General features: G+C 43.8%; 1 protein-coding gene across 1 annotated transcript in view; it reads right to left on the minus strand.

Annotated features, from left to right (window-relative positions):
• Positions 1-24,686, minus strand: part of LOC137904228 (piezo-type mechanosensitive ion channel component 2) — a 60,819-nt gene that overhangs the window by 31,553 nt on the left and 4,580 nt on the right. The window contains exons 4-23 of the mRNA XM_068748377.1: positions 24,352-24,594; positions 23,141-23,354; positions 21,762-21,936; positions 17,784-17,903; positions 17,176-17,211; positions 16,408-16,525; positions 15,842-15,844; positions 15,610-15,782; positions 14,543-14,773; positions 13,860-13,980; positions 11,865-12,058; positions 10,841-10,989; positions 10,457-10,630; positions 8,546-8,587; positions 7,881-7,913; positions 5,898-6,187; positions 3,864-4,024; positions 2,693-2,869; positions 2,385-2,507; positions 48-248 (exon numbers count right to left, since the gene is read on the minus strand). Coding sequence (XP_068604478.1) covers positions 48-248; positions 2,385-2,507; positions 2,693-2,869; positions 3,864-4,024; positions 5,898-6,187; positions 7,881-7,913; positions 8,546-8,587; positions 10,457-10,630; positions 10,841-10,989; positions 11,865-12,058; positions 13,860-13,980; positions 14,543-14,773; positions 15,610-15,782; positions 15,842-15,844; positions 16,408-16,525; positions 17,176-17,211; positions 17,784-17,903; positions 21,762-21,936; positions 23,141-23,354; positions 24,352-24,594 — 2,978 coding nt within the window. The remainder of the gene's footprint in view (positions 1-47; positions 249-2,384; positions 2,508-2,692; positions 2,870-3,863; positions 4,025-5,897; positions 6,188-7,880; positions 7,914-8,545; positions 8,588-10,456; positions 10,631-10,840; positions 10,990-11,864; positions 12,059-13,859; positions 13,981-14,542; positions 14,774-15,609; positions 15,783-15,841; positions 15,845-16,407; positions 16,526-17,175; positions 17,212-17,783; positions 17,904-21,761; positions 21,937-23,140; positions 23,355-24,351; positions 24,595-24,686) is intronic.

Genomic DNA, 24,686 nt, shown 5'->3' on the forward strand with positions numbered 1-24,686 from the left:
AGCAATCAGCTTCCAGATGCAGCTCGGTGACTTCCATTCGTCTCTACCTCAAGTCCAAACTTATAGAAGAAGTAGTTGATGAAGTATTTGATGAAGCTGATGATCCCAATGTCCAGATGTTGTCGCGTGATATCGTGGAAGATAATCCTGGCAGCCGGAGATGAGTGCTTGTTCCTCAGTCTGTAGTATTTCTGATGGCGGTAGATCGTCACCTCGAAGGCCAGCAGCGCGAGCATCAGGAGGTTGTACTGCACGGAAATATTTATTCAGATACCTGTACTTCATTAATCCCAAAGGAAGTTCCATAAAAGTCAGTTAAAAGAGCTATTTGAACTGTGGATGATCTACTCGCCAAAATATTTGACTGAATACATTTAAATAAATAATCTTTAAATTAAATTACCGTATTTTCCGGATTATAAGTCGCGGTTTTTGTCATAGTTTGGTCGGGGGTGCGACTTATAAATCGGAGCGACTTATATATGCTTTTTTTACAAAATCTGTGAGCGCAGAGACAGTAGCCTACACATTTCTATAACAGGTGTTACAGGGAACTCTGTGACCCGTCAGAATCTGTCGCGGTTTCTGGAGGTTCAGAGTTATCTGTCACACCTGTTATCTAAAAACACAAATTAGAAGGGCTGATTGAAAATGGCGCCGAAAAGAAAGTCATATTCCGCGGCTTACAAGCTTCAGATAGTGAAATATGGAGCCGAAAACGGCAATCAAGCAGCAGAAAGAAAGTTTGGAGTGAGCGAAAAACTTGTAAGGGACTGGCGAAAAGCGGAGGTTACGCTTACTGAAATGAAGAAAACAAAGAAAGCTAATCGCGGGCGACAAGCTAGGTGGCCGCAGTTGGAGGAACGAGTTCACGCATGGGTGCTTGAACAACGTGCTGCTGGGAGAGGTTTGTCAACGATGCAGTTGCGTCTCCACGCCCAAGTGGTTGCCAGGGCGGTGAATATAAACGGCTTTGCGGGAGGACCTTCTTGGTGTTACCGCTTCATGCAGCGCAAACGCCTCTCTATCAGAGCTAGGACGACACTGTCCCAAAAACTGCCAGCGGACTTCCAAGCCAAGGTTGACAGTTTCCGCGCGTTCATTGAAAAGCATGTAAGTGATCACAACGTGACACCGGATCATATTATTAACATGGACGAGGTCCCCCTCACTTTTGACATCCCCATGGGCCGAAGTGTTGCAGAGAAAGGGCAAAAAAGTGTGAATATCGTTACAACTGGTCATGAGAGATCACACTTCACAGTGGTGCTGGCATGTTGTGGAGACGGATCAAAACTGCCACCGACGGTCATTTTCAAACAAAAAACCATGCCAAAAATCCAATCCTCCTCAGTTGAAATCGCCGTGAACGAGAAAGGGTGGATTGATCAAGAAATGATGAACTTGTGGCTTACAAAGTGCTACAATAAGCGACCGGATGGCTTCTTTAGAGCACGCAAAGCTCTGCTTGTGATGGATAGCATGAGAGCGCACATCACACCACAGTTGAAAAATAAATTAAAAGTTTTCAACTCCATACCTGCCATCATCCCTGGAGGCTTAACCAAAATACTCCAGCCACTTGATATCTCCGTGAATAGGAGCTTTAAGTCAGTTTTGCGTAACCTGTGGGAGCAGTGGATGACGGATGGAGAGCACAGCTTCACGGCAACCGGGAGAATGCGCCATGCAACTTTCCTGGAAGTCATTGAATGGATCGACAAAGCATGGGCTTCAGTGACAACCGCAACCATCCTGTCGGGATTCAGAAAGGCTGGAATAATTGGAACTGCAACTGACGACGAGTCTGATGTAAGCGACGTAGAAGAGGAAGCGGCGTCTTGTCTACCTGCCGAGTTGGGGGAGTTGTTCAAAAGTGACACCGAGGATGAAGATTTCCTTGGATTTCGTGATTCTGAATAAAACCTGATATTTTGGTAAACGTGTTAGCATGTTCTTTGTGCTATATGTTGTTTGGTGTTGGATTTTATCAAATAAATTTTCCCCAAAAATGCGACTTATCCTCCAGTGCGACCTATATATGGTTTTTTCTTCTTAATTATGCATTTTTTGGCTGGTGCGACCTACAATCCGGAGCGACGTATAATCCAAAAAATACGGTAAATAACGTTTCAATTTGAGTGCGAGCTGGTCTTGGTAATCCTTTTATCAAGAAACCTATTATAGTACATTTAATGTTAACCCATTAGTTATTTCTGGCCAGGCCAGATGTTTGTCCCTGTTTGTAATAATGTCCAGATGTTGTCGCGTGATATCGTGGAAGATAATACTGATAAAGCAAAATGTTCGTATTTAAAGAGCATTTCCAACAATATAAAACTACTTGCTTCACTCACAACCTCTCTCCCCCTTCCCGGTCTTACCCTGAGGTATTTCAGCAGGTCATTAGATTTCATCAGGCCCACCCAGTGTGCAGGTTCCACAGGTTCCCTATACAGCAGCGAATCCTTCATGCCCATCATCTGGTCCTCTGAGTAACTTTCTGGCTGTGGACAGAAAGCACGAATAGAACATTCAAACTGGATCACCAATAAATATGTCTTCACGTGTTTATTCAGTCTGCTATTCACGGACAAGTCGTGCAATACATGCTCTAATCTTGTTTTAAGCAGGACTTCATTCATTAGTTGCAGTCAGATTCAATCTGGTTAGGAGCATAAAGTGTATTCACCATGGAGCAGTTCTTGGAGTATGACGGCGGGTTTATAAACTTCAGTTGGTACAGCATTTTGCATACAATGACGACACATGTCCACACGGTGCAAACGCTAGAGGCCAGGGGCCGGTACTGACTATAGGGCAGCGCAAAGGCCCAGGAAGCCAGGAACACATAGTTGAACAACGACACCTGCAAAAAAAGACAATGCAAAAACAGCACGCCTCAGTTAGATCCTTTTGTCTCGTCCTTCCAGAACCATCATTATCAGGGTTTGTGCATTGTTGCGCTTTCTTATACAGAACAAAACTAAAAGATGAAGATTTCAAAATCTTGAGGGATTCCACAATCTACTTTTGAGATGAGCTGTAGATATATCAGCCTTTTTCTTCAGTTTTCAAACTTCAGATATGAAGGCACTGACTAGCTGCTCCACAAGCCAGCAGCTAACTGGCTATTCATAGCGGCGCTCACTTCCAACTTGAGCCTACGAGACATGAAAAGGACTAGATTATATCGTGAATCCCTGTTGCTATTAATTAAACAAAAGGTAACATCACTTATTTCGCCAGATCAGCCACCCTTCATTTAAATTAGAACTGATCATGAAAGTGATCGGCACACAACAACAGATCACCACAAGTATTTCAAGGGCCGGTTTGCGTAAGAAGAGAACAGACCAAGCCTGAGTGATGCGTTCAGGGTACAGCCCTCAGCTAGGCTGCGCTCCGTTCAGTGAACGCCACGTCTCAGGATCAGGTCTGTCTGACAACTTCCTCTTCCAGATGTTTACTGTACGTAACTTGAGAGCTTAGTGTGTGAATGTAGTGAGCGAGTGAATGCCGGTGGAGGTCAGAAGGGCCGATGATCCTATCAGTCTGCCCCAGGGCAGCTGTGGCTATAACAATAGTAGCTTCACCACCACCAACTATGGAGTGAATGAATAATGCTGAATGTAAAGCGTCTACAGAAGCGCTATAAAACCAATGCATTATTATTATTATTATTATTAACATACCTTTTACTCGACTCTTTAAATATGAGCCTCTCCATCCAGTAGATGCCAAATTAAAAGCAACATGCAAAAGGTTTTGAATGACCTGAAGGGCAGAGAACATGAACGTGTGGAAGCCTTAGGGGGGGGGGGGGGGGGTACTGAGATGAGTCGTGTCTCAGGCATCCGTACCTCATTGACAGACACCAGGACAATGTAGCAGGACACGATCTTGATAATGTGGACCTCCAGCAGCCACCAGATGAACAGCTGCATTTTGTGGAAATATTCCAGGAACTTGAGGAAGAGCACGGTCAGACGGTCGACCACCAGGTGCCACTTATTCTTAAGATCTGAAGAAGACAATGTGAAAGAGACTTTTGAGGATTTCAATGCACGGCTGAAGAAGAGAAATTCGTAAAAGCATTACGGTCTGTTAGCACTCTAGGATCCCTCTTCTGGCTTTGCCTTCATTCCTTCTTATTCTCTACATCCAGTTTGAACAGGCAGAGGAAAGCAATCGTCTTTATACATTACAAAGTACATATGAGAGGATCTGAAAATGATAACTGCAACATGTTGTGGAGCAGCAGCACCCTGAACACAGAATGGCCCTCTGGCCTTGTGTGTCAGTCCCTCACCCTGAAGATGCTGAGCGCAAATCATACCAGCTAACAGCGCTTGATGTTTGAGGTAGCCAGTGTTAGCACGACAGCTACCAAGCGAACAAATAGGCCTCACCAAGATGAATGCATCACTGATTTAAACAGCATTTAGAAGTATAACACAGAGTATTTAACCCGATATAAAGTTTACTTTGAAGACACAAATACTGATATATCAGAAAGACCGAAACCCAAGTATGTTGTGCTGAATTTGAACTTGATCTTTAATGTAAGACCAGATTAAATGTGTCGTCGGGATTCGAACATAATTTGTTTCGTTTGAAAACCAAAGCTCTATTTCCCAGAATAAAATAGTGATCGGGGCACGAGGGGCAGTAGCCCCAAGCTGGGTGCGTGGCTGCAGCAGAAACCGGGAACAGCATCCGACAGCTAAGATCCTGCAGAACCCTCCAGCTCCCAGCTCTCGGGGCCCAGAGGACCAGAGCTCGAAGGAGGGGGGCGAGAAGACCATTTTTTAATATACATATACATATTCCAAGCTTTTGCTTTAACTACCGGAGTGGAGAATGAATATTTAGATTTATATGCTCACACAGGATATAAAACTCCACGCAGCCGTTTATTTTGTGGACGCACGGTTTACTATCTCAGCATCATTATTTGAAAGAGAAATTCTGAGAAAGCATTTAGTCAGTACGGGTCATCATAAATTAAGAGTTTGCTTTATCACCCGTTCTATTCTGTGTGTAGAGCAATAGTTTGGTCTAAGGCCCGTGCGAGTGTCAGAGTGATTCACTGTCAGCTCATCATTGCAGGACAATGGCGAGTGTGAAACCAGCCACATGGAGTCAGAACGGAAAACCACATGTAAATTACTCAACCCGAAAAGTTAGGCGTGATGATTGATGAAAGTCTGTCTGGAGTGCAGACAGCAAATAGCTCAGCAGTAAACGGGGCCTGTCTGAGAGAGCTTTGGCCTTTAAACATTGGATGCAACAGGATGAGAGAATCCGGAGAGAAACGGTTTCTGAAAAGGTTCTGCAGCCACGACATTCAAATGTAAACAGCGAGACGCTGCTGCCACAAAGCTCAGACACACGACAGCTGGGCGTGCAGTTCAGGCGCAGCCTCGTTTTAATCCTTGTTTTTCTGTGACGCTTTGGACTCAAGTCAAGGGTGCATCCGGGTATTAAATCACGGCTCCCACTTTGAATAAGCATGCAACAACCTGACAGTAGCACGCTGTGACAGAGCATTAAACAGTGCAGCACACCTGCTCACTGTTACCGTGGAGATCTAAGTTTAACAAACACACTCAGCTTGTTTTAGTCAGCAGACTGGCAGCGTGTCTCCGATGCCGTTGTCCTTTCCCCTCCAATGACAGCGAATAAAAGCTTTCACAGTTTTATTGTCTTCTTCTGGCTCTGGATTTTATTCTGCTTTAACTGGACGGCCCGACGAATAATACTCTACGGTATCTTTCAGTAGGAAATCTTTTTGGTGTTCCCTGCGCTATTCATAATAAAGAAGATAACTAAATTTAAAATGATATTGACTGCTAAATGATATGATTCTCTGGCGCGTGAGGGCAGCTCGGTACCTGAGCTCTGCTCGGTGCTCGGCTCTGCTTCCGTCCCGGGGCTGCAGTGGCGGCTCTCGTCTGTGCTGGACTGTCGCGTGTCGGAGGAGGGGCCAGTCTTTTCTCCAGTCATGCTGGTGTCAGGCATTACCACAACCAAGACCTGGTTCTTTACCGTCTCCTCTGTGCTCCACTCCCCCTGCTCCCCCTGCTCCCCCTGCGGCTCCTGCTCCTCCCTGGGCAGCACCGCATCCATTGAGCTGGCACTGAGCATGGTGAGATCGGCCAGGCTGCCATCCTGGTGCACTAGTCTGTAGACATCGCAGAGGTTACAATACACACGTATGCAAAATCAGAACTACAAGCAACCGTATGTGCGCGCACACCCACACACACATATACTTTATGAGGAACTTCAATGACTTTTGGATTCCTTTATAGTAGTTTTTCTTCTTAACTGCTTCATAACCCTGAAAACATTTAGCCTGTCGATCCATGCTCCCCGCCGTCGGGCCCTATCTCTAAATATAACAGGAATTTGTAACAATAAATTCAAAGTGATTTCAACCAATTATGTTTCTGGATGAAGGCCGTAAACGTGTTTGTCACATTACAGTGAACTCTGCAGCCAAACCCAAACGCGTTGATTGGATGGTGGTAAAGTTGGTCCTGAATCTTCACCAGTATCTTTATGCTGATGCTGTTTCTGCTCCACAAACATAAACTCCTCCATTGACTTCACTAAGGACTAATATTTAACGGCAGGGGTCCCCAAACCTTTTCCTGTGAGGGCCACATAACGTTTCCCTTCTCTGATGGGGGGCCAGTTTGTACAGGAAAAGTGTGACGATCGCTGGGGGGCCTAAACATTTGTAAACATTGTTTTCCAGACAGCCACCAAATAACCCGTTCTTCACAGAAAAGAAGTCAGGAAATAAATAATAACACTATTAATAAAATAAATAATAACACTATTAATAATATAAATAATAACACTATTAATAAAATAAATAATAAATAATAACTAAATAACCCTTTCTTCAAGGAAAAGAAGTCAGGAAATGAATAATAACACTATTAATAAAACAAATAATAACACTATTAATAAAATAAATAAATAACCCTTTCCGGGTTTTTAACAGAAAAAAAATCCATGGAAATATTAACTTTCTGGTTGTATGTGACCATCATTAAAATTGTCCCAAACAAATTGGAAGAATGCTTTTCTTCAGAATATTAATATATTCTCCACTATCAATATCATTTCTAGGAAACAAAAGATCGAATGAATGACCCCTCTTAAATACCCCGAATACCATTATTGATCCTCCACCGGCTACTTATGTTTTGTGGAAAGGAAAATAAGAAAAGAAAAAAATACTTTTTTTATTTGTAATTTTTTTTGGCATTGTTTGGCATCAGGGGGCCGGGCCAAATGTGGAGGCGGGCTGTATTAACAGGAATTAGATTCAGATTACTTTATTATGTTTTGGGAATAAATGATTAATTCCTTGATAAAATTATAAAAGGTGCTCTTTTTTTCTCCTGCGTCTTCTCATTATTTTCATCCCCTTGAGACTGCCAAACGTTAACCACATTGACATTGTTCTAATTTTCTAATGCCAGCATTATTTTCAACATTTAATGGATTTAATGCTGCTGCATCTATATACACACTTCTTTATTTATCTGGCTGGCATTTCTTATCATTACCAATAATATTCATTTAACTAAACGGCAATCTGAGTGATCTTTTCAGCTAAACCTGAAAACAGCCATCTTATTTAAGGAAATGCCACTTCCTCAAGAATATTTTGCCCATTTTTGTTCACATCCTTTTTAAGGTGTTCTGTCCTCATCAGTGTATAATTCATCACAAAATCCTACATGTGGTCCATGTGAATCTCAAAAGGCACTGATACAAATATCTGGATGGAGACATGTCCGCCCTGCGCCGCTCGTTGAACAGTTTAACCCTTTGTGTTATCCAGTGTTCGGACTTACTTGCTCTGCTGAGTGGGAATTTTTTGCTTGATGCTGCTCCAAACAACGAGGTTACACAGAAATCACAGTGAGGACAGAAAAGGACAACAGCAGACTCAAACGGACACTTGTAACTTTAAAGTGTCCTTATATTTACATTTACATTGCAATGCAAGGAAACTGTGTCCGGTGGTTGGGAAAGGCAAGCTTTTTTTTTTAGTAAAGAGGGATTTTCTAAAGTTCAGTGCAGAAAATTGGGTGTGGATTATTAAAATAAGACTCTTTCCAAGGGGGGGGGGGGGGGGATTTAGATTCCATCATGCTTGATTGGCATTTTGTGAAACAATTGGAGTAAAAATAGAAGAGATTTAATTGGAAAAGAATTAGGCTGGGTTTGCATTGGGGAGATAAAAAAAAACACCCCGAAAGATGAGCAAGAACACAAAAAGGCCACAGGCAAGAAAAAAAAAGAAAAATAGAGAACCTGAAAAAACATTCAAGTTGCCAAAATTCTCAGAATTCAGGTGCGGTAGAATTCAGAAGATCACTGATACATCATCAATGAAAACAGTAAAAGGCACAAGTCAGTGAGGGGAAAAGGACGAAATGCAACAGGAGGAGGAAGTTGAGACTCAGAGGTGGTATGGGATGATGGAGGATGCCTCAGAAAGCGAGCAGATACCCACCTATTCATGATCAGATAGACACGCCCACTGACTTTAACGTGGCTGTGTGGAAAGGGTGGCAGAGGAGAGACGGAGTCAGAGAGAAGCAGAGGCGAGAGGCGAGGAAGCGGCAGAGAAACACACTGTAGTTCAGCAAACCGCAGTGAAGACGGAGGACGCGACTCTCAGAGACACCGTCTGCAGAGACGGAGGACGCGACTCTCAGAGACACCGTCTGCAGAGACGGAGGACGCGACTCTCAGAGACACCGTCTGCAGAGACGGAGGACGCGACTCTCAGAGACACTGTCTGCAGAGACGGAGGACGCAACTCTCAGAGACACCGTCTGCAGAGACGGAGGACGCGACTCTCAGAGACACTGTCTGCAGAGACGGAGGACGCAACTCTCAGAGACACCGTCTGCAGAGACGGAGGACGCGACTCTCAGAGACACCGTCTGCATAGACGGAGGACGCGACTCTCAGAGACGGAGGACGCGACTCTCAGAGACACCGTCTGCAGAGACGGAGGACGTGACTCTCAGAGACACCGTCTGCATAGACGGAGGACGCGACTCTCAGAGACACCGTCTGCAGAGACGGAGGACGTGACTCTCAGAGACACCGTCTGCATAGACGGAGGACGCGACTCTCAGAGACACCGTCTGCAGAGACGGAGGACGCGACTCTCAGAGACACCGTCTGCAGAGACGGAGGACGCGACTCTCAGAGACACCGTCTGCAGAGACGGAGGACGCGACTCTCAGAGACGGAGGACGCGACTCTCAGAGACACCGTCTGCAGAGACGGAGGACGCAACTCTCAGAGACACCGTCTGCAGAGACGGAGGACGCGACTCTCAGAGACGGAGGACGCAACTCTCAGAGACACCGTCTGCAGAGACGGAGGACGCAACTCTCAGAGACACCGTCTGCAGAGACACCGTTTGCAGAGACGGAGGACGCAACTCTCAGAGACACCGTCTGCAGAGACACCGTCTGCAGAGACGGAGGACGTGACTCTCAGAGACACCGTCTGCAGAGACGGAGGACGCAACTCTCAGAGACACCGTCTGCAGAGACGGAGGACGCAACTCTCAGAGACACCGTCTGCAGAGACACCGTTTGCAGAGACGGAGGACGCAACTCTCAGAGACACCGTCTGCAGAGACGGAGGACGCGACTCTCAGAGACACCGTCTGCAGAGACGGAGGACGCAACTCTCAGAGACACTGTCTGCAGAGACACCGTCTGCAGAGACACCGTCTGCAGAGACGGAGGACGCGACTCTCAGAGACACCGTCTGCAGAGACACCGTCTGCAGAGACGGAGGACGTGACTCTCAGAGACACCGTCTGCAGAGACGGAGGACGCGACTCTCAGAGACACCGTCTGCAGAGACGGAGGACGCAACTCTCAGAGACACCGTCTGCAGAGACGGAGGACGCGACCCCAGAAGCCATTTGACAACTGCAATCATCGGAATCCTTATATTCCCTCTGATCACATCTGCACCACAGACGAAAACGAATGTTTCACTCATTGTCAAACGTAAGGATGTGATCATTTTTATCGGTCATATTTTAGACAGAAACTTTACAAAAGTATGGTTCTGTGTGATGTGTAGGAACGTGTGTTTCAGAAGAGGGTGTCTCAGTGCAAACAAGCGCTCTAGTCAGACAGAGAACGGAGGGGAAGAACTTTGGTGATCTTATCGAAGCAGCACGAAATCAGCACTGATGGTTTCCCAAAGTTCAAGGGGTCAATTCTCAGGACTAAAGGATAAGAGCATCCAGCAGCTTGCGAGCGAACCTCCTTGTGACGGCCGTCCTACTTCCTAGTTTACTGCTAAAAAACCCTCAAAAAAGTCACCCCCCCCCCCCCCCCCCCCGAGTTATGTTTTGGACAACTGCAAAGAACAGGATGTGTCTCACCTGTAAATAGTGCTTTCCTCTTTGGCCACCACAGCCTGGAGGTCGGTGAGCTTCAGGAAGCTGTCGTGGAAATAGTGCAGGTGGAGAATACAGACCAGCAGGAAAGACGTCGGAATGAAGATCCGGCTGAACAGTATGGAGAGAGTGAACTTCTCCAAGCCCAGGGCATTCAACCTGCAGGGAAACCCATGAGAATGGCTGAAACCTTTTCCAATGGACCTCGAGCTCAGTTCCAACAACAGTTCCAGCAGAAAGACAACACTTCAAAGGACGGACGGGATGAAAACTCATGTTTGAGTTCATGGAATGCGAACATCAAAAATCAAATAAAGCTCCAGACACAAAACCCAGAGACAAGTTAAATCAACAGTAGGTGGCGCTCACCTCTCGGTGTCCATGCCCGTCATGTTGGACCAGAAGGGCATGGAGCGCTCAAACTGGCAGGTGTAGATCAGGGTGAGGACCAGCATGGTGTAGATCACCACCGACATCCAGAAATACTTGAGGATCCTTCGCCACCACTCAAAGTGCACCTATAGAAGAATAACGGAGCGTTCAGTTATCAGCTCCCTGATTGGTTCGTGAGACAGACACCATCTCTATGTTCAAGAGTCGACTAAAGACTTTCCTTTTTAACAAGTCCTATAGTTAATCGATGCAGTAATCAATATGATCAATATGCTGTCATTAGGCAGCATTGGTGGCTTAACATCATGACACACTGAGCTCCTCCCTCTTTATCTGATTATTCATGTTATAAATATATGTCAGTAATCTCTCTCTCTTCCTGTAGTCTTGTGCTCTCTCTCCCTCTGTTTGTCCCTCTCTCTCTTTCAGGTCCTTCTGTCCGTGGTGCTGCAGAACCTGGACCTGTGTCCCTCACCACTGATGTCCATATCGCTAGCATTTATAGTTTTATATAGCACCATTCGTTCTGGTTCTTAGGTTCTGTCCAAGGTTTCCGCCTGTTAAAGGGAAGTTTTGCCTTGCCTCCATTGCCAAAGTTCTTGCTCTTTCTTGTGGGTCAAGTTGGGTTCTGTCTTTCCCTGCTAATCCTGCCTTGAGATGACTTTCTGTTGTGATCTGGCGCTATAGAAATAAAACTGAGTTGGGTCTCAGGGTTTATGAATTCACTGACACTATAATGCATGACGTTTAATATGGTGTACAGAGCATAACTTAACTTTATGATATCCTAAACTTCTGTCGTTGGTATGGCAGCTCATCCGAAGCAGCACTTAGTAAACGGCCCATTTTAACTACAGACAGTACAGTGAATGCGTCTAACATGGGTTCAGTTGCCATATAAGCCAAAGAAAGATTTACAGGAGACTTTATTTGTTCAATATTATTTGTCTTAAAGAGGACTAAAAATGGACTACGTGGCTGCAAACAAGTGTTTTGTTACCTGGTAGAGCGCCACACATGAGAGGAACATCATCATGTAGATAATCTTGTACATGACGATGGTTCCCTCGAAGCTGACAAAGAAGAACATGCCACCACAGATGTAGATCCAGTATTTAACCAGCAGAGCCATCACCATTTTGCCCAGGACTTGCATGCTGTCCTGCTCCCCGCCCTCCTCGGACTCATTTTGCTCTATAAAACACAGAACCAAATGAGAGTACTCTGGGCTGTCTGAGAAATGACCAATAAATATATATGTAAAGAATAATAAAATATCCTGAGCAGAAGCAATTCCTTCGGATGCTGAAGGCTTTTACCGATTGATAAAATATCAAAGGCGTGCACAGTTATAATGATCTAAAAGTGATTTAACAATACTTATCTATTTGGCACCTAAAAGTAGTTTATAAATGTTATATTGAATTTATCTCCTATGAAGACATTTTTACATTATTACTATGCTCACATTCTTAACTATTTAAAGCTCAACCTCCACTAATGGGTGTCCAAAGGAGGTATTACAAAACGCATTAATGATCGCTTTGATCCACAGTAAATTGTGTGATACACATTATTAAATATTGATATACTGCTTCTAATAGCTCAATAGGGTTGATCTTTTTGTGTTCCAAAAGTTTCTAAAAGCAAAAGTAGTACAGTAGTAGTAGCAGTAGTAGTAGTAGTAGTAGTAGTAACAGTAGTAGTAGCAGTAGTAACAGTAGTAGTAGTAGTAGTAACAGTAGTAGGAGCAGTAGTAGTAGCAGTAGTAGTAGCAGTAGTAGTAGTAGTAACAGTAGTAGTAGCAGTAGTAACAGTAGTAGTAGTAGTAGTAGTAGTAGTAGTAAGAGTAGTAGTAGCAGTAGTAACAGTAGTAGTAGTAGTAACAGTAGTAGTAGTAGTAACAGTAGTAGTAGCAGTAGTAGTAGTAAGAGTAGTAGTAGCAGTAGTAGTAGTAGTAACAGTAGTAGTAGTAGTACTAGTAGTAGTAGCAGTAGTAGTAGTAGTAACAGTAGTAGTAGTAGTACTAGTAGTAGTAGCAGTAGTAGTAGTAGTAACAGTAGTAGTAGTAGTAGTAGTAGCAGTAGTAGTAATAACAATAGTAGTAGTAGTAGTAGTAGTAGTAACAGTAGTAGTAGTAGTAACAGTAGTAGTTGTAGTAGTAGTAACAGTAGTAACAGTAGTAGTAGTAGTAACAGTAGTGGCAGTAGTAGTAGTAGTAGCAGTAGTAGTAGTAGTAACAGTAGTAGTAGTAGTAGTAACAGTAGTAGCAGTAGTAGTAGTAGTAACAGTAGTAGTAGTAGTAGTAGTAATAACAGTAGTAGTAGTAGTAATAACAGTAGTAGTAGTAACAGTAGTAGCAGTAGTAGATGTAATAACAGTAGTAGTAGTAATAGTAACAGTAGTAGTACTACTAGTAGTAGCAGTAGTAGTAGTAGTAGTAGTAACAGTAGTAGCAGTAGTAGTAATAACAGTAGTAGCAGTAGTAGTAATAACAGTAGTAGTAGTAGTAGTAGTAGTAGTAGTACTAGTAGTAGTAGCAGTAGTAGTAGCAGTAACATTTGTCATATTCAGGCGGTTGCTGCTAATTGTTCAAAATTTTCAGTTTTAACTTATTAATCATTTTATTAAGATTCTTTTAATAGTTTTAAAAACTATTTGAAATATCACTCAAATGGGTGGCTTTTATTTATGTATCTATTGTTTGCTTTGATGAAACTTTCCATTCCAGCGTACCGTTACGCCCCTCGTTACAGGGTAGCGGGCAGCAGTCACCGGGTGAGAGGCCGGGCACACCCTGGACAAGCCGCCAGCTGATCGCAGGGCCACACACAAAGTTTTATTCACTAAAACAATTCACTGAAATCGTGTGCGGAATAAAAAACATGTTGGAACTTCTGAATCTAATCTAATGAGCTCAATCTTTAGATAAAGAAAGGTTCTAGCTGATTAGCATCTTTTTCCATTCCTATCAAACTCTAAATAAAGCGCTTACCCATCTTTTTCTGATCCTCCACATGAACATCTACCAGATCAACGCTGTCTTCTTTCTGTTTTTCACATCTCTCTGTGAGTGTTTGTCTCAGCAGCAGCCAGAAGCTGAGCAGACATAAGACCTTTATGAAAAACATCATGAAATATTAGATAAATAAATTAAACTATCTTAGTAAATCATTTGCATTTATGCTAACTTGCTGGGCACATTATATGCGTGGCAGAACAACAAGAAAGGAATATAAATCAAAACTGAGTCAGACTGTAGACAACAAAAATGCAGTATGAAATACTACTCCATTTTATAAAGCAATAAAAGTATAATAATGTGAGTGATAAAGAAGCAGTAACTCTGGTAACTGCCTCAAGTATAAAAACTCCTAGACCGAACCTGCCAACAGGAACATCTGTCAGCTCTTCCAAAACATGCCATAACACGACAAACCTGCTCTTCCTCAGGAACATTCAGCCGTCCCTCATGTTATTGTCTAGACGGCTATAGTAAGAAATATATTTCATTGACTAAGTTTGAAAAGCTTTCAAACAAATCATGCATAAAAAAAGAAATCATCACAATAAATAACTTTTAGTGATAATATGCATTATACAATATAATAATAGTAATAGACAAAGTGCATGGCAACGCTAAAATCAAGAAACCGTTTCTGCTGTTCTCTCCCAAACCTTAGATGAAATTGAGTGGAAAGGGTTTTTCTTCCTGACGAACAGCCCTGAGATCGGCTCCATGGTCTCAAAACTCCAAATGTACTGCAGGACTATCATCAGGTTGCCATAGGCCACCATGAAGGGCGAAGACAGCATGGCGTAACGCCGCCGGTCTCTCACCATCCAAAGCATGCAAGACCAGATGAGGAAGACAAACGTCAGCCAGCTGACGTACGTGATGCTCCACGCCTGCAGACGACAAATCACAGAGCATCCGTGCGTTTTCCATCAGGATCGTCTGTACTCTGCAGCGTTTCAGAGCGGCGTGTCAATCAACTACTGATGCACCAACAGGCAGAAAAGACTGTGCGTGTGCGTTAGATTATGTCATTCGTTCTAAGTCCCAAACCTCTCACATTTATATTGATTACACCTGATCAGGTGTTTCACATTGGCTAACCACACAAGCCTGTTTCACCCGGAGACTTCCTTGTCACTACCCTCGCCGAAGAGGAGGCGAGGGTATTGCAATTGGGTGCGTTTGTTTGTCTGTTTGTTTGTCTGTTTGTTTGTCTGTTTGTCTGTCTGTTTGTTTGTCTGTCCGAGCGCATAACTCAAAAACTAGTAACCCAATCGACTTGAAATTTTTACACAAGCAAGGTTCTGTCTGTGGCTCGGTCCTCCCCGAGAATGGCGTTGATCCAGATCTGGATCCAGATTCTAGAATTATTTTTACATCTGGAATTGTGCCTGTGCTGTAAACTGCCACTTTAAGAGGGAGGGACACGAATGGCATGATGGGAAAAAGAGTCCAGAAGGTGTCTTGTAGTACGTTCCGGAGCAGCAAGCTAGAGCAGGTTTGGCCCCTCTGATCCGGAAGCCCTGTTTACTGTCTCACAAGATCCAATAGTCTATTGGAGGCGGGGCCTGCAATCTCTGATTGTCGTTTTCTAGTTTATGTCTGTGTCCGGTCAAGTTAAACTGCAAACATGAACTGTGATCTGGGAAGCAGCAGTCATGGCTTTATGGCTTTTAAGAAGCTGGAATACACGACCAGCTCCTCTTAAAGTGAGTCATTTACTCACCATCATCGCGATGAGAGCACAGATGTAGCTCTGTTTCATGATGAAGTGGAAGCTTTTGACCACAGCACTGACTCCCCTCTTCTTCACCCCATCCTCTCCATCCTCAGACTTCTCCTCTCCGGCCTCTGAATCTTCAGGAGGCAAACGCACCTCATACACAGACCCGTCCTTCTCTGGTCGGACACAGAAACACGGCTCACTGTTACTAATAATGTGGCGTCATTCAAGCTACTCTCTCCTCAACAAGCCTGAAAAATGTACCAAAAAAATTACTTTGACATTATTATTATTATTATTATTATCCCTCCGGCTACTGACAATTAAATGGATCATCATCCTATTGAGATGTTTTAGAGGCGGACCAAAGTGGTCGTCCAATAGCGTGAAAGCATGGATCTCAGGGTCTCAAGTGAAACCAGTGATGAGCCCATTTATGACTATTCTGTCATTTCAGCAGCAAGAATGTGTTGTGCATAATTAAAACAAAGGAATTTTCATCGTCCCTTTCGCAAGAGAATTCAATTGTGAACAAAATAAAATAGTCGGTGAGAATTTCTAAACATTCGCAGGGTTCATTTTTGTGCTGTAAGGCGGCATTAAAATGCTCTAAAAAGAAAAAAAGAGTCTAATCCTGAGCGTCAGAGTCCGATAAAAGGGGCGTACCTCACATTCCAGCAAGAGACCCAACAGCTCGAATCTGTCCCCTAATTTACACGTTATAGTACTTTAGTTACATACTACTTCTATATTTCCACACAGCTTTTCTTTTCGGGGAATGTTAGTGGGTGAATGGCTCACCTGCACCGTCCCTGGCCTGGTCCATTTTATACTGGGGTGTAGAGAACAAGTCCAGACAGACTGGTCCATTCTCAGTAGCGACGAAGTCAAAGGACGTCCCATTTATGGTGGGAACAGCCTGTAGAAGGTGATAATAATATTACACTGAGGCACAGAGCTGCTGTGGGATCATAAAGCTTTCTGCCCAACAAAAACAAGCATGGGTTGTTGCATTTGATTTACTGTTATTTTATTTTTATGGCTTGATGTTGGTTTGATAAGATATTTAATTCACACACTTTGACTTTGCAGGGCAGCACGGGACAATTCTTCTACTTTTGACACTGCAATTCTTTTTAAATACCTCCAGTAGCAACAGGCCGGATAATCCGGGGCAAAAAGTATTTCATAAAATAGGGAGTTACTTTGATTCTTTTTTTATCTGCCTGTCTGTGATTTTGCAAACATGGGAATGCCAGCTGCAGGGGTGCGAATGTCCCGAAGGAAGACGCTGCTTTGCATAAAATATTGTATCATACAAACATATAAGCAGCATCGTCACCACAAAACATTTACAAATACAGTAATGATGGTACAGCAAGAAAATCTTCTGTTTTTCAAACTCGATAGGAATTCAAGTGCAGCGGCTTTAGGAACGTTCAGGTGCGGTGCAGAACACGCAGTCAGCAAAGGCGTGACGCTTGAGCTGTAAGGGGGCAGCAAGACTGAGGGGTAAAGAGTGGGGGGGGGGGGGTAAGATGCACAGATTTGATTCAGAGCAGCCCCCACCTCAGTAGTGCTGATGCCATCCTGGGTCGAGAGGAGCTAGGTGAAGAAAGAGCAAACAAGGCAAGGTGTGTTATCGGGACGTCAGACCCCCCCCCCCCCCCCCCCCCCCCTCGTTCTAGTCGCCCATGAACAGAAATAAAGTCGAGCTGCACTACTTTTTAAATGGAGGCCATAACTCATCTCATCTGTGTGTGTGTGTGTGTGTCCTATAAAAGCTTTGAGATGTCATGGGGCTGGCCGGGGGAGACAGACTACAGACCTTGATATGGGAACAAGGTCAGATGCTGCGACTGTGTGTGTGTGTGTGGGTGTGTGTGGGTGTGTGGGTGTGTGTGGGTGTGTGTCTGAAAGACAGAGAGATTTCCACATGAAACCTTCCCAGGGACGAGTTTATGGTGAAGTTGTAAGTTGTAAGAGTGTAATAACAAAATGTTTCACAGTTCAAACTTCAGAAGAAATCTATACAAACATATATTTTAGAATAGATTGTAGTAAAGTTCACATCTTTAACATCTTCCGACGTTTTCCATGGTGACACTGTATAAAGGTGTGAGCAGCAATCAATGCTTTCCAACCCCTGTGTGTGTCCCAGGTTAATCCGGACATACATTCTTCTCGTCTGTGCCTTGCCGTGATTCCCACCACATCTGCCTCTTCCTGGTGACCGACATGTTCGTTCTGTTTCCCACCGGAGCTTCCTCCTCGCACAGATTGTCATTTTTCTCGTCCTGAAATAACACAGGTAGAACATTTGGTCTGGAAACAGCTTCACATCTGGGCTTAGACGTGGGAATGGCTCTGATTACCCTCGCCGAAGGGGAGGCGAGGGTATTGCAATTGGGTCCGTTTGTTTGTCTGTTTGTCTGTCCGCGCGCATAACTCAAAAACTAGTAACCCAATCGACTTGGAATATTTACACAAGCAAGGTTCTGTCCGTGGCTCGGTCCTCCCCGAGAATGGCGTTGATCCGGATCTGGATCCAGATTCTATCATTTTTAAAGGATTCTTTAACATTGCGAGATAGGGCACTTTTTGACATTTTTCTTAATTTCTTCAAAACGCATGGCGGTATGGATCTGAAAAAAATCACACATAAGTACTCCTTAAAGGTCTATGACCATGACTAATTTCGGCCGGACCCGGATCACAATCCGGATCTGAGAGCTAATTTTCGTTCTAAAATCTTTTTTTTTTTCAGGAGTCCACCCTGACCTCAATTTTGGAGCTAGAGACTTCAGATATGGTGTGCACTCATAGTTCATTCTAGTTTCATGTATGTTATTTAATTGTTGCATTTTTTTCCCAATAAATATAGTTAAGTGAACCATAAAGCAACGTTTGTTACTGACCCACCCTTGATGATATAGATAATACACTGATCAAAACCAATTGGTCAATGCATTATCTAACACTACACATATGTAAACATTTTGTTGTGAAAAAGGTGGAACACACAACAGTAAAGATAATACACTGATATGTAGTAATTGTTCAGTATATTATCTAGTATGTATTACATATGTACATACACATAAAGAAACTGTTGTGAAAAAGGTGGAACAAACAACAGGGTTTTGCTCACATTTACATTTCAAATGTCATAACTGTCTCACAAGATCGAATAGTCTATTGGAGGCGAGGGTCTGCAATCTCTGATTGTCTCTTGTTAAAAGCTGGAATTGGCGTGGATTAAAGTTTTACAGTGCAGGAGTTTCAGGAGCTGGATGACCTTTGAAAACAGGAGATGTAGTGTTACTCTAACTTATCAGCATTCCTTGCTATCGTTTTCCGGATTTTTCTTCACAACAAACAGATCAGACCAAATCTTGGTCGAAGCCAGACAGCTCAAATACCAAAAATACAGAAGTATTTGTGCGGTTACTAGTATGCACATACAGGACGGGACCATCATTCTACACTAAAAAACAATACTAAACACTAAAAACTATCTATAATTCCTCAAAACAATATCGATGCTTCCACTGCACGGTGTAAAGGCGAATAAGAAATCAATGCAGAGGTTAAGTGTTCTGCTGGTAACATCTGGATTTTTTAAAATAATGTATGTGTGCTATTAGAAGTTTATTTCAATAATGTACTGATCTTACAGTTACCAACGGAACAAACTATAGATCAAGCATTAAATGAACAGAAATATTAACGGTATGTCTGTCAGCAGCTGATTTAGGTTATCATGTCTTATTATTAGCCTTGTGTGTGAGAGTTGCTGGAAACACACACACGCACACACGCACTTACCCCATGCTGGGCGGATCAATAATGGTCCTGCAGGTTTATTGACCCCTCTATAAAAACACTGATCTATAACTCCATTACAGGACAGAAGGGCTGAGCGTCGAGCTTCTACAGAACGTTTCGTTGTGCAGTTCCAGAGGGACACACAACATTCTTGTCCTTGAAGCTATAACATGTTTCCATTATGATATTTGATCAGTTTTGGTTTGCCCCCCCCCCCCCAAAAGTATCAGTATCCCGTTATAACAGGTTAAGTTTTGTTTGGCGTTAAAACGAAACAAATATTGAAATTCGTGTTTTGAATAAGGAAACGGTGTCTTCCACCATGGGGGGGTCCGGGCTTCTCTGCTTAGGCTGCTGCCCCCGCGACCCCTCCCTGGATCAGCGGTTTTAAGATGGATGCATGGAAGATTCAAAGCATTTTTATTCCGTCCTGACTCCAGAGATAATTCTGTGTCCTCAGGCAGAACGAGATGAAACCTCGCTCTGTAGTTCAGATCGGTAGATGAGGGACAAAGCCTTGATTCAAAATATTTGTAATACGTCCTGAGATTATTCATCGTCCCGTGTGTGTGTGATGAGGGACGCTGTCCTGCAGCATCTGTTTGAGAGAGACAAGAGGGACGCTGTCCTGCAGCATCTGTTTGAGACAGAAATGAGGGACGCTGTCCTGCAGCATCTGTTTGAGAGAGACAAGAGGGACGCTGTCCTGCAGCATCTGTTTGAGACAGACATGAGGGACGCTGTCCTGCAGCATCTGTTTGAGACAGAAATGAGGGACGCTGTCCTGCAGCATCTGTCTGAGACAGAAATGAGGGACGCTGTCCTGCAGCATCTGTTTGAGACAGACATGAGGGACGCTGTCCTGCAGCATCTGTTTGAGACAGAAATGAGGGACGCTGTCCTGCAGCATCTGTTTGAGACAGACAAGAGGGACGCTGTCCTGCAGCATCTGTTTGAGACAGAAATGAGGGACGCTGTCCTGCAGCATCTGTCTGAGACAGACATGAGGGACGCTGTCCTGCGGCATCTGTTTGAGACAGAAGTGAGGGACGCTGTCCTGCAGCATCTGTTTGAGACAGAAATTAGGGACGCTGTCCTGCAGCATCTGTTTGAGACAGAAGTGAGGGACGCTGTCCTGCAGCATCTGTTTGAGACAGACAAGAGGGACGCTGTCCTTCAGCATCTGTTGGAGACAGACAAGAGGGACGCTGTCCTTCAGCATCTGTTGGAGACAGACAAGAGGGACGCTGTCCTGCAGCATCTGTTTGAGACAGACAAGAGGGACGCTGTCCTGCAGCATCACCAGCCACTCTCATGTCCTCCCTCACTACGTCCATGTCTCTTCTCCTGGGTCGTCCTCTAGCCCTGTTCCCTGGCAGTTCCATCCTCAGCATCCTTCTACCGATATAGTCCCTGTCTCTCCTCTGGACATGTCCAAACCATCAAAGTCTGGTCTCTCTGACCTCGTCTCCAAAAAAAAACTCAACATCTTCATCTCCTCCACTTCTAGCTCCGCCTCTTGTCTTTTCCTCAGAGACACTGTCTCTAAGCCGTCCATCATGGCTGTCCTCACCACTGTCTCTAAGCCGTCCATCATGGCTGTCCTCACACTGTCTCTAATCCGTCCATCATGGCTGTCCTCACCACTCTCTCTAAGCCGTCCATCATGGCTGTCCTCACCACTGTCTCTAATCCGTCCATCATGGCTGTCCTTACCACTGTCTCTAAGCCGTCCATCATGGCTGTCCTCACCACTGTCTCTAACCGTCCATCATGGCTGTCCTCACCACTGTCTCTAAGCCGTCCATCATGTCTGTCCTCACCACTGTCTCTAAGCCGTCCATCATGGCTGTCCTCACCACTCTCTCTAAGCCGTCCATCATGGCTGTCCTCACCACTCTCTCTAAGCCGTCCATCATGGCTGTCCTCACCACTGTCTTGTAGACCTGTCCCTTCATCCTATCACAGAGTACACCTGATACTTCCTCCCCCCGTTTCATCCTGGTGCAGCCTTCACCAGCGCTCCGTGAGTTAACAACGCTGCTGGCAGTTTTTGTTATCCCGGGAATCGACCGACCCGGGAATGACTTTCTTATTTAAGTTGTTTTGCATTTTTAGAATGTTTGGGCACATTTTTACGCCGGATGCTATTCCTGACGTAACTCTTTGCATTTTTCCGGGCTTGGGACCGGCTCATGGGAGAAACCGGTAATGCTACGTCAGCTCCTTCTAACCGCGCTACCCGTGCCACCCATGAGGCTGCATAATTTAAATGAGATCTGAGGGCAACCATTGTCACATTCTATCGTAAAACCCTGTGAACTCACCATCAGCTGGTCGACGGGTTCCTGCAGCCACAAGCGGATGAGTGTAGCGAGGGTGTAGTAGAGAATGAGCAGCATGATGGGATTCACAAAGTGGTACCATTTACGCTCCGGATGCACAATGAGCTTCCACGTGTAGGAGCAGTTGCTCTGAACAATGGGGGACAAGCCAAATACTCTGCAGACACAGACAACACACGAGGTGAGTTGCATCAGGAGGTCATGGAGGAAAACCATGTTGTTGAACATTGACTCAATGGTAATAATATTCAATGTTCTCAAAATTTCAAAAAATGTCTTACTTGCATTTTTGGCAATTGTTTTTGTTAATAAAAACACTTTAAGACTTTTTTAGAGCCATTTTTGATTGGTTGCTAATATATAGATTAATAGACTAATCAAGTGCATAATTGCTGATTAGAACAGTTATTAGTTTGCAACTAATGTGGTGTGGTGTAAAATTATTTTTATTTTTCTATTGTTATTTTGCATCAATTGAGTAATTTAATATTGGTTTTATTTGTATTGTTAAATGTCGATGATTTAAGGACTTTCAATGGAAACAAGACCGCAAGGGCTTTTTAGAAATGCTCCTCTTAGACAGGATGTTTGACTGTACTTGTACTGTAATACATGCTACTGTTTGACTGTACTTGTACTGTAATACATGCTACTGTGTGACTGTACTTGTACTGGAATACATACTACTGTTGACTGTACTTGTACTGTAATACATACTACTGTTGACTGTACTTGTACTGTAATACATACTACTGTTGACTGTACTTGTACTGTAATACATGCTACTGTTTGACTGTACTTGTACTGTAATACATGCTACTGTTTGACTGTACTTGTACTGTAATACATGTTACTGTGTGACTGTACTTGTACTGCTCTAACATTCTATCTAATAAATATATTCATCATCATCATGGTTAACGTTTTGTGTTTTAGGTAAGTAAACCTTCTGCACATTAACGCAGGTGCGGTAAGCTGAATGATCTGAGGTACTCAGAGACCACAGTCGTCTGTGAATAACCGTACGTTGGCAAGACGGGGAACATTGTGGCTTTACTCCAACCACGTCGTTTCACTGCCGCAGCCACAGACAGCTGATCGTCTCTGTTCTCATGCATAATGAAACAACACTGGTTGTAGCGAAGAGCCTAAAAGGTCTGGCTCCAATATTGATGTGCTTGCGAGTAGGAGTCTGATATATCCAGCTGTGCTTTGGCTTTCCCTTTGCCTTCTTGTTTTTAGCAATTGTAAATATTTATGAACATTTAAACAAACTTGCCTCAGGCATGCTAAATATTGTTGAGTAAAAGGAACGTCTTCGTTCATGTGGGAACGTGTTTGACGGGAGAAAAAGCCCTCACCTGATGTAGCTGTCATCCGGGGGGATGGACTCCTGGAAGAACTGGAACTGGTAGAGGTAGAGGATTATGATGTGTCCAGCACTAAAGATGGCCAGCAGGACACACATGCAGCTGAACATGAGTGTGTCAAAGGTCCGGCGGAGGGACCACCAGGTACACAGGAACAGGAAGATGAAGAAGTAAACAGCAGAGGTCAAAGAAGGCAGCATCATGCCTGCAAAAAAAAGAAGAAAGAAAGCGTAGTGAGAACAAGAAAGAGCGTAAACCGGAATGCCAGAACCGGGAACTCGGAGAGCGTAGACCTCCCCCAAGCAGCTCGTTCCCCTCCCAACTGGATCTACACCGTCCACATGGTGATCTGGATCAGCACCAGAAGGTTCTAGGTTGGTCTGGTATCTTTATACACCAACCATGAAAAGTCAAAGTGAATCAGAGTTTATGTGTAGTTTTAACAGATTTTGGAATCCATAAATGGTTTTAAATGTTAAAATGTAATATGTTTTCCTGACCTCATTCTGGATCAGATCCAGAAGATATTTTGCATGATGGTGCATTCTGGACTCCTTTATGACTGTGAGTTTTGGTGAGTGAATTGATATGATTTGTTTCTCTTTCTTTTAAGCCTACATCATTAAAATCTGGATCTTTTTGCCTTCAAAATCGAATGGAATCTAAGTTAGACCAATACCCATCTTCAGATTTTTATTTTTGTTCCCCATCAAGATCCATGCAGCAGTTTTTCAGTAATCTGGCTAACAAACAAACAAACAAATGTCAGGAGAGTGGGCTCCTTATCTAATGAAGATAAATGAGATATATAATAATAATTATGCTTAGTTATGCTTAAAATGTGAGAAATGTTGACTGAATTCGGTTCCCTAATCTTGTGATATTAGTTCTGTTGAAAGTCGCTCATCGCAGAGTTTCATAAACCTGGACAACCACGAAAAGACAAAGTTTAAACTGTTAATTAATGGATCATATTGAAGCTCTGCGCCTCTAAATAGTTTCTAATCCTGTCTTTTAGATGAGAATATATTCTCATTTAGAAAGAAACCAGCAAACACATAATGTTCATTGTAGATGCTTCAGGTTTTTCCTCTACAGGAGTAACACTCTTCAAAACAGTTTCATAGATTACCGTTATATTATAAACTTGTTAAAGAATCAATCAAAAAGCGGATATACGGATGACAAATGTATCACCTTACCTGTCAAACCCAACAGGATGGTAACCACCACCTTCCCAGCAGTGGTGATCAAGTTCCCAATAATCTCCTTCACCTTGGATGCAACGTCCGCCACAAGTCGCAGTATTCTCCTCTTGGCGCTCTCCTTCACTTCCTCCTCCTCCTCCTCCTCCTCCTCTTCTAGCTCCTCATCCTCCTCTGCCTCGTAGCCTGCCTCAAAGTCCTCCTCCGTCAAAAGGTCGTCGTCCAGGCTGAGCTTCTCCTCTTCTTCCTTTCAGGTGGATCACAGTGACACATTTCAGTGAGGAATGATGAATGGCGGTCGGAGCTCTCCCGGGTGCTGAAACAGGCCATGT

This window comes from Brachionichthys hirsutus, chromosome 15 (assembly GCF_040956055.1).
Source record: "Brachionichthys hirsutus isolate HB-005 chromosome 15, CSIRO-AGI_Bhir_v1, whole genome shotgun sequence".
Taxonomy (NCBI): domain Eukaryota; kingdom Metazoa; phylum Chordata; class Actinopteri; order Lophiiformes; family Brachionichthyidae; genus Brachionichthys; species Brachionichthys hirsutus.